The following is a 9,474-nucleotide window of genomic DNA, read 5'->3' on the forward strand; positions in this document are numbered from 1 at the left end:
AGCCTGAGAGTCCTAGAGGCTAACTTAGCAGCAAGAGCTTACGGGTTTATTGGAATTTGGAATTAGTCACCTTTGAAGATATGCTTGGGTTAAATATAAAGTTTGAGGGCACCGATCCCTTATAGAGGTCACCATTTAACCATTATTCTGGTGACCAAGAAGAGTAAGTAACAAAGACTTCAGCTATCCTTCTCAATCTAACATTCTTGAACTCTTCCTTTCCTTCCATGGTCATTATGTCTACAATTACATGTTTTTGCTGCTTCCAAAGAACATATTGAAAAACAAAGAAAATTTGTAAGAGTGCCTGGCAGGCAGCACATACAAATTTTGTCGAAGTACCAAGTATAGCAAATAAGCATAATTTTGCTTGAACAGATAAATACACAAAAACTATAAAAGTAGTATTCTGGATACCCTTCAGTTCTTGTTTACTACATATTCATCTGGCCAAAAAAAAAAAAAAGCTCATGTCTTACAAGGACCCCTCAGCCGCATTCAGGTCATCTAATATCTCGGACTTAACCTCCTCTGGCAAAGCAGCAGAAGGGCCGGCCTTTGAGTAGAAGCTGGCTAATGATCTAATAGCTTTCTCTAGCACAACATATGATTCCTACAAGTGAAGCACCAAATTGTGTATTCATTAGTTATCATCTAACAAAAACATGACAAATCCTTATGCTTTCTAAGTCTTCAAAGTTTAGTCAAAAGTACCTCCTGAACCACAGTTTGTTGTCCTCTCCAATTGCTCAAATACTCTCGAATTGACTCCTTTGCTGCATCTGCCGTGCGTCTAAACTTAGCAATATCTTTTGGGTCTTCCTTTAAGGAGTCACGCAGTGTCTTCACAACCTCTCTCGCTGACTTCAAGTAAGCCTTTGGTAACAATTTACCAGACTTAGTTTTCTCATTGGGATCAAATAGTGATGTGATGGCCCCTATAACTCCTGTATCCTCTTCCTCTTGGCCATTTGACTTTTCTTCAGCCCAAACAGCCGGTGGTGTCAAGCCATAGTTGAAGGTCAGTGTGGTGACCAATGACACACCAGTGCACACTACAATATGCCGGCGACTTGATGTAGTTTCTTGAGAGGATAGCACAACATGACACCTTGGTTGCAGTTTATCTGTTTTGTTTCAGAAAACAGCAAAGACAGAAAAGCAACATAATGAGGAACAAACGACTAAATTAGGACAGAATCTTATGAAATTCTTGTTCTAAATATGACATGTAGTATAATTGATTGGGACCATGCCTCCTGAAGCAAAGGTCACTAGTTTGAATCTTCCCTTCCCAATTGGGGGCAACACTCACTTATCTAAAAAAATTGACAGAGTGGCGAATATGTAATGCAGGAATATTTGGTTTGTAAGTGAAGAAATGGTGTAGTGGCATTGTAAGAGATGAAATCTGGAACCATCTTCTTCTACAACATTCATACTCATACCTTTTACAAACAAGGAGCTGATATGGGTTTTGCTGTCACAAAAACGTTGGGAAGAATAAAATCTAAAGTTGAAAAATGCAGGATCCAATAACAATTACAAATTTTCTGCTCAACTTTCACCTTAAATACTTTCAACTTAGGAAAAATCCCTGAGCCCACTTCATCCTGGACCCTATCCATGCTACTAACCAAAGGAAATTAAAGAGAAAAGACATAGATATCATGTCACTTACACTCATTGTCAGGTTTCAATATGTTCTTAATTCTTTTGGACAGTACAGAGGGGCAAGTCTTTGGTGCAAGAAAAACTTCCATCCTTGTTTAATAATAAAAACTCGCATTCTACAGAACAGGAGCAATGGCTTGAATCATGCTCTACCCCATGTTTACACCAATTCACCTTCACAACATCTAAATAAGTTACAATCAATGCTTCTCATAAACTTAAATTTCAAAAAACAATAACCAACCCTTTCTTTCTTAAGTGCCCTGCAGCTTACTTTTCAGCTTATTGAATATGTTGTCATTTGAAAAAGTTGTACCTAAGAAAAAAGGGAGGACTAAATATTCATTTGAATGATTTTATTTTCATCCGCATATTTTTTTTATAGTGTAAAAATATAATTGTACAGGGGGAAAAATGAGGCTTTAAAAAGTTGGGCGAGACTTGCATCAAATGTATTGGAGCATTGGCCGCAACATGGACACGACACATATCAAAATTGGCATATGTTGGTCCCATATCCCATTCACTACTCTAGTGCACTGGATAGACCAGAGCACTAGAGGTAAGCCTAACCTTAAAAAGCTGTACCTAAGGAATAAACAAATAAGCAGATGGATAAATAAACTCATCTAAACGAGCTCATAGCTAAAATTTGAATAGGTGCAGTTTCAAACAGTTGTAAACTGTTTAATCTACATTTTTCAATGGCATATGCAAAAACAAATACACTTATATGTGGGCATATATCAAAGAGAGAAAAATGCTGAGTGCTGTTTTTATTGATGATTTTACAGAGTTAAAACTCATCCAAATAACAACTAACTTTAAGTTCCTTAACAACATAGTCCCCAAAACCAAAAGAGTTCAACTATTTATTAGCAAAAAGCACTCTGCATATATCTAAATAGAAATATTAAGAGGTAAAATTAAGTGGGTATTTGAGAAAATACACTATTGCTCACCTGGTGTGTGCTGCTTAACCACACGAAGGCTTTATCTTTGCAATCTTTGCCTTTCAGCTTTCTGAGTTTCTGGCGCTGAAAAGCTTTTATCCAGAGGGATACAGGAAGTACTTTTGGAAAAAGATTAAGGGCCCAATAGTCATTCTTTGCCACACTAAATTACAGGAATACCTCTCAAAATTTTGTATACATGGACCGGGTTGCATTGGATTTGATTTCAACCCAACCCAACCTCTTTACTCTTTAGGTGAAATCTCTAACCCAATCCTGTTTATTGGGTACAGATCATTTTGTCAAGTCTACCAAATAATTTGGGCTTTTTTTTTTTAAACCAATAAATTGGGGTTTTCAATCAATTATTTACGTCCATTTTACAATTGTGTATTGTGTTTAATAATTTAAATTTTACCAAAACTAATAAATCTTAAAATACAAAAGAGGGAGAGCAAGAGAGGTTTGGGTTGGTGGGTGAGGGAGAGTGATTTGCAAAGGAATGAACCAGAGAAAGGAAAAGGAAAAAAAAAAAAAAAAAAAAAAAAAAAAAAAAAAAAAAAAAAAAAAAAAAAAAAAAAGAGAAAGATTACTGTGCACTGTAGCTGAAAAGCCATAATTTTTTACTTTGACTCCACCAATAGAGGCTTAATTTTGTAGTTGGTGGTGCTAAAAATAGTAATATGACTTTTTAGCATCACCAATAATAATGCTCTTAGATTAAGAAATCTCCCTAGCCCAATCTAGGTTATTGGGTTGATAAATAAATTGGGTTTTTTAAAAATAAAATAAAAACAAAAACAAAAACCAATAAACCAGATTTTCAATCAATTATTTAAGTCATTTTACAATTTAATAATTTATACAGTTGTGTTTAATATTTTAATCTTACCAAAATTAAAGTCTCAAAATACAAAATAAATCAAATTAACAAATTCTCATATCCAAGACAAATAAACCTTTACATATATTTTTAATATTGTTTTTTAGAAACTTATATTTTTAATACTTAAAATAGTGACTTTAGTCGGAATTTTTTTATTAAATTTTTTTTCCATTTAGAATATGACCTAAATTGCTAAGAGTCTGGTAGTATTTATATTAGTACTTCTTAGTTTTTCTGTTAGAAATGTTCATGTTCAGTATTTAAATCTCTTCTTGTAATTGTAAAATTATCATTAAAAAAAAACCAAAAAAGTTTAACCTAACTTAAATTTCTAAATAAATTACTATCCAACCCAATTCATTAGGTCAAGTTCATCAGATTGGTGGATAGAATACACACCCTATTTTATCTCTATAAAGGGGAAAAAAAAGTATGTTTTGAACCATATAATTAAAAAAATTATAAATAAATAAATAAACCTTATACGGTTTAAAAAACAACAAATTAAATCCTACAATTTCAAAAATAATAGATCAAACCCTCATACTTATAAAAGTAACAAAATAAACCTGAGCTTATTGAGAATTTGAGATTCATTCATATATATATATATGTTGAAGTTTCAATTTTTTTATTTTTTAAAAATTTGAGGTTTTAATGGGTTTAAAATGAAGTTTTTAAAAAAAAAGAAGAAAAAGAACACTTATAATAGCCCTCTCTCATCTAGGGTTTTGTCTCCGAAGACCTTTAAATACCATCTTTACAAACCCCTCTCTTCTCTCTCGCTCCTCCGCTCTCTCATTTTCCAAACCCTCTGAAACAGAGAGAGCTCAGAGAACAAAAACCCTAACCCTAACCATGGTAAGTCAAACTCAAATCAACTCGCTCTGATTCACAAGCCTCTCTTATTCTTCTTCAATTTCCATTACTGCTATGCTATTTTTTGTGCTTAATTTTTTTTTTTGAAATGCGCAGTCTCTTGTAGCAAACGAGGATTTCCAACACATATTGCGTGTTCTGAACACCAACGTTGATGGAAAACAAAAGATCATGTTCGCTCTCACTTCCATCAAAGGTATTGGTCGCCGTTTCGCCAATCTCGTTTGCAAGAAAGCTGACGTCGACATGAACAAACGGTACCGTTTCTCTCTTCTTCTTCTTTTTTATAATATTTATTTCCTTCTTGTTGATGTGTATGAATACTATTTCAGTTTTGAATGATTAGGAATTTGGGTTTTTTTTTATATATTATAAATTTAGGGTATTTGGTTGTTGGGTTATGTATTAAAGGTGTGTGTTTCTGTGAAATTTAGCATGGAAAAGTCATTGTAGAATTTGAACTATTGGGAAGAGGGATTTTGGGTTTTTATTAGATCTTAGAGTGAGCTAAGGATTTGTCAATTAAATAGAAGAGATGAGAAATTGCATAACATTATTCACTTCCCATAAAGCCTATTTCCGACAGCAATGCAAAACGGGCACTCGCTTGAATGAATTTTTTATTATCATACACCATACTCCAAATCCTAGTCCCCCCTTATTCGTTATTCTGTAAGTGATACAATTGTATTTTGGAACTTGCTCGATTCAATGAATAGGCTGGACCTTGTTGTGATGGCAATTCCCTTCCAATGAAAGAGACGTGTCACAGGAAATCATGTATAGAACCAATGGGTTAGGATGCCTATGCACTGGGTACGGCCTTTTTTAGCCAATGAGCTTCGGGTTGAATTACACTTGCTCCCCCATTAGAGAATGGGTGGCGGTGAGATTGTGGGTTTAAGAAATGTAGCCATTTAAAAAGGGTATTTTGGAACTTATCTGTTATGTAGTTTATGTGCTTGTTGGTTGTGAAGTGTTGTATTTTGTGTTTGGCACCATCGTTTGCTTGTTAAATTTGGTTTTATGGTTTGCGACAGAGCTGGTGAGTTGACAGCCGCTGAGCTGGATAACCTGATGGTGATTGTGGCAAACCCTCGCCAGTTCAAGATACCTGATTGGTTTCTGAACAGGAAGAAGGATTACAAGGATGGTAAATATTCTCAGGTTGTCTCCAATGCTTTGGACATGAAACTCAGGGATGATCTTGAGCGTTTGAAGAAGATCAGGTATGCTCTTATTTCTTTTCTTTCTTTTCCAACTTTACATAATCTGTTACCCATCATGTTGTTGTGAGCTTTGTCTTCCTTAAGATTGAAAGTTTGTCTCAATTTTTATGTTGAATTAGCCAATGAGTTCTAGATCATCTGGTACCTCATCCCCTTATAAATTCTCTGTGGATGGTGAGGTCGTTGGTTCAAGACCCACAGCATTTGTAATGTTCCAACAGATATATATGTGTATATATATATATATATATAATGTTTTCTGCACAAGTCAAATCTCGTTGGCCAGGTTGTAAATTGGATGGATGAGCTTTAAGTCAGTTGTTATTGAATACCAGTACTCAAATTAGTTAATGACGACTCTGCCTGTTCAGCTACCCTTCTCCTTGTTTTCACTCTTCTTCTTCTTTTTATGAGGTTACTTATGAGTGTTTAGCCTCCTAGAAGCTTTTGATATAATGAAGCATTTATAAGCATGTAAACTTGTTTGACATTGTGTATGGCATTAGTTTTAATAATTAGTTCCCATAGCAACTGCAAATTAATTTTTACACTAGAAACTGCTGCCGTAACTGATGAAATTTACCATCTGATTTGTGTTTTGGCATGCCTTGTACATTGTATGGCCATGTATTTTCATCTCTTCACAAATATTTCTTTCTGACTGGTAAACAATAACTTTTGTTCCTAGGAACCACCGTGGTCTGCGACACTACTGGGGTCTCCGAGTGCGTGGACAGCACACTAAGACAACTGGTCGCCGTGGAAAGACTGTTGGTGTCTCAAAGAAGCGTTGAGTTTGTTTCTCCCTTTTTGGGATGTTTGCGAATTTTGTTTGGCCTTTTAGAATATCTTGGGTTTAGTATTGTACTTTTCTTTTTGGCAGACTCGTGCAGTATCATTTAGCTGTCTTTATGTGTTCTTTAGACTGATTGAACTTGTTTGAGAGATTTTGGTATGTGTGATGGTATTAATTATTCATAATTTCATATAATAGTTAAAGTTGACAATGCATTTTGCATTTTACCTATTCATTCTTCCCGATTAATGGTTTGTTGACTAGCGTACAAGCCCCAATGCTGGTACTTTAGCCTTTAGGTACTGTGGCCAGTGGTTTGAATATGCATGCAGTATGTACAGCAGCAGATGAGGCGTAGCATATGTTTACTGATGCCTGGGATTTTTCACATTTGTGCAACATTGATGATTGTATAAGGAGAATTGCCATTGCTACATGCTAGGATTTATTCAGCCTTGGTGAAAAAATGGCAGCTATTTTGTATTGTGGAGGGAGGAATAAAGAACAGTGTGAAGGTGGTCGCTGATATCCCCCAAGAAAAAAATTGACTACTCATTTTTAGTAGACTTTTCTGTTCTTAGTAATACTTTTCTCTCTTTTTCCCATATGTTTAGAACTAATCTAGTACTAACTTATAAAAATATTGGAAATGCAACAATCTATCCTCAAAAACTTTTATGTGAACTGGTTAGCTGATGAATCATGTAGTGATTAGTGCCCCGAGTCTGATGACAATATGAAATTTCAGCATATACTCAATTTCGGGAAGGTTTCTAGGAGATTAGTTTGGGCTGCTTAAATTATCCTCCGAGCTGTGCTATTATTATCCTCAAGTTTTGATTTAGCATTGTTTAAATTAACCCAAATTAAGTCAACTTAGGCAGCGTTTGGTTCAATGTAAATCAAATTCCGAGTGTAAAATGAAAGCAGGGGAAAGTGAATTCCTGTAAGGAAAATGAAATCCGGGTGTTTGGTTCTACAATGGATAATAGTCCAGAAAACGATTTCTGGTGTTTAATAACATTCTCAAAATGTTATTTTTTTACAAATTTTTCACATTTTCTCAACTCCCAAACAAATTTTATAACAGAAAAATTCAAAATAAACACTAAACACAACCAAAAATCAAAATAAAAACATCTTTAATTCACAAATTCAGTGAGAGGAGGAAGAAAGAGTGAGAGACTGAGGGAAAGAGAGATAGATCAGGAAAGAGAGGATCGGAGTGGATGGAGGCAGCGACGGCCAGATCGGGTGGGTTTGGGGGTGGAGTGGAGTGGGCTGGTGGTTGGTGGCGGCCAAATCGGCCAGTGCGTTGGAGAGCTTGGTAGACCACGGCTTGTGGTCGGTTGTCAAGATCGAAGCTTAACCTGTACTTGTCGGTGCATGGTTAGCGATCAGCGAGGGAGAAGAAGAGTTGAGGAAAAAAAAAAAAAAAAAAAAGCTTGGCCGGCACATGATTTGGGCAGTGGGGGTGGCACGATCTGGGCTGGCCAGAGCTCGGCTGGGCGGCCACCTGTGCTCTCTCTTCTAGCTCACTCTCTCTACTCTCTCTCCTCTTGCTTTTTCTCTTTCTCTCTTTAGGTGTCTGTGAGTTCGGAAATCATTTGAAGGTAAAACAGAAGCGTAAATGATTTTCCGGGTCAAAGGGCTTATTTTACGATCAAAGTTTAAGATTTTCCAAAAAACTTTATTTTACATGTGCACTCAAACACTCTGCTGGGTGTAAAATATTTTCCGGAAATCATTTACACTCAAAACAAACACAGCCTTAGCTGATAATCAATAACTGGTTTCCTGTTAATTAACCAACTAACTCAATAGATTCCAACTAACTCAATAGGTTCCAGTTAATGAAGTCATTTAAAGTCACCAAATAGATAATAAAAAAAAGAAAGAGAAATAATAGAGATTTAGGAGTGAAAATGGGTTAATCTATATATATATATAAAACTGAAGCCTCTGCCGGCACCACAATTTTCCACGTCAACACAATATTTAAAAAAAAAAAAAATTATAACACCTCAAAACCCTAGCAACCTTACCCCTCTCTTAAGTTAAGAAATATAAAGTCACAGTTTCTGCAAACTCTTTCTCTCCAAACGTAAATATCAAATTCAACCCCTTTAATTTCTCTTTATATTTTTGAGGCTTCTATAGAGTTATAGTAAGTTATGCTGATTTTGTTTTTTGTGTGTGTGTGTATAGATGGTCATAATACTCCGGTATTCTAAGAGAAGTTTGTGTTTTCGTTAATTGAAGGCCTTAGAGAGATAAGTGTCTGTATACTAATAGTGGGGAAATTACTAACCCTTTTAAGTGTATAATCTGTTTCTAAAATTATCTATAATATTTTGTCATCCAAAAATTTTATCTCTTTAATTTTAGTATATTGTATTTCTTAAGTTATAGACAAATTTTCTTTGTTTCTTATTTTCAATAATAAATCATTTTATTGCAATACCAGTAATTGTTTGAAAAATCCAATATGTTCATATCTCTATAGAATAGAGAATAGTAGAAGCCAATTTTATTACAACTACTTAAATTGAGTTGACTTAATTCCGTACAATTACAAAGTATAGCATGAAAGATAATGGAATTAATTGTTGTAATTTTTATTTTCTTTCCATGTTTTTATTGTTGATGAGAAATTAAGGTTCAGTTGCACAATATGTGTAAATTCTTCAGAATGCTACTTTAAATAGTAAGTCAATGTGTCTCTTACATTTGGGTATTAATTAGAATTATTTTCAAATGATTGTACCAATAAAAGTGAATGTGTATAAATTTTGTTTAATTATCCCGTGTATCGCACGGGTTAGCGACTAGTTAAAATAATACTCGTTGGTCTTTACTTAGAATTATGTTATCATTCAATGTACATTCGCAAACATTTACCATATGATTTAGAACATTTAAGTTTGATATTATCGACCAAAGTAGTCCAAGTAGTGAATATTGCTACTTTGTCTTCACATTCCCTCCCAGAGGTTCAGCCAAGTCATTCCACAGATCTCTAAAATCCCTGAGATCCAAATAAATATGTTACATGAA

The 9,474-nt window shown here is 34.7% G+C and overlaps 2 protein-coding genes across 6 annotated transcripts; one reads left to right on the forward strand and one right to left on the reverse strand.

The window, feature by feature from the left end:
• Window positions 1-184: 184 nt before the first annotated feature.
• On the reverse strand, window positions 185-2,787 carry LOC126689411 (photosystem II D1 precursor processing protein PSB27-H2, chloroplastic). 5 transcript variants are annotated; one of them, XM_050384592.1, is made up of 5 exons: window positions 2,637-2,730; window positions 1,949-1,990; window positions 1,682-1,848; window positions 715-1,127; window positions 185-613 (listed from the first exon to the last, which is right to left on the reverse strand). In XM_050384592.1, exons 3-5 carry the CDS (start codon window positions 1,761-1,763, stop codon window positions 476-478), a joined length of 633 nt encoding a protein of 210 aa, XP_050240549.1. In that variant the 5' UTR covers window positions 1,764-1,848; window positions 1,949-1,990; window positions 2,637-2,730; the 3' UTR covers window positions 185-475. The 5 variants fall into 5 exon arrangements, with proteins under 5 accessions (XP_050240549.1, XP_050240548.1, XP_050240550.1 ...); XM_050384591.1 differs by lacking the exon at window positions 1,949-1,990 and having other exon boundaries at window positions 2,637-2,787; XM_050384593.1 differs by lacking the exon at window positions 1,949-1,990 and having other exon boundaries at window positions 1,682-1,859; window positions 2,637-2,767.
• Window positions 2,788-4,207: 1,420 nt separating this feature from the next.
• LOC126689412 (40S ribosomal protein S18-like) lies at window positions 4,208-6,648 on the forward strand. Its single transcript, XM_050384596.1, has 4 exons — window positions 4,208-4,374; window positions 4,489-4,649; window positions 5,433-5,621; window positions 6,310-6,648. The coding sequence occupies exons 1-4, from the start codon at window positions 4,372-4,374 to the stop codon at window positions 6,413-6,415; spliced, it is 459 nt and encodes a 152-aa protein (XP_050240553.1). The 5' UTR covers window positions 4,208-4,371; the 3' UTR covers window positions 6,416-6,648.
• Window positions 6,649-9,474: the final 2,826 nt, after the last annotated feature.

Source organism: Quercus robur, chromosome 6 (assembly GCF_932294415.1).
Source record: "Quercus robur chromosome 6, dhQueRobu3.1, whole genome shotgun sequence".
In the NCBI taxonomy this organism is placed as follows: Eukaryota; Viridiplantae; Streptophyta; class Magnoliopsida; order Fagales; family Fagaceae; genus Quercus; species Quercus robur.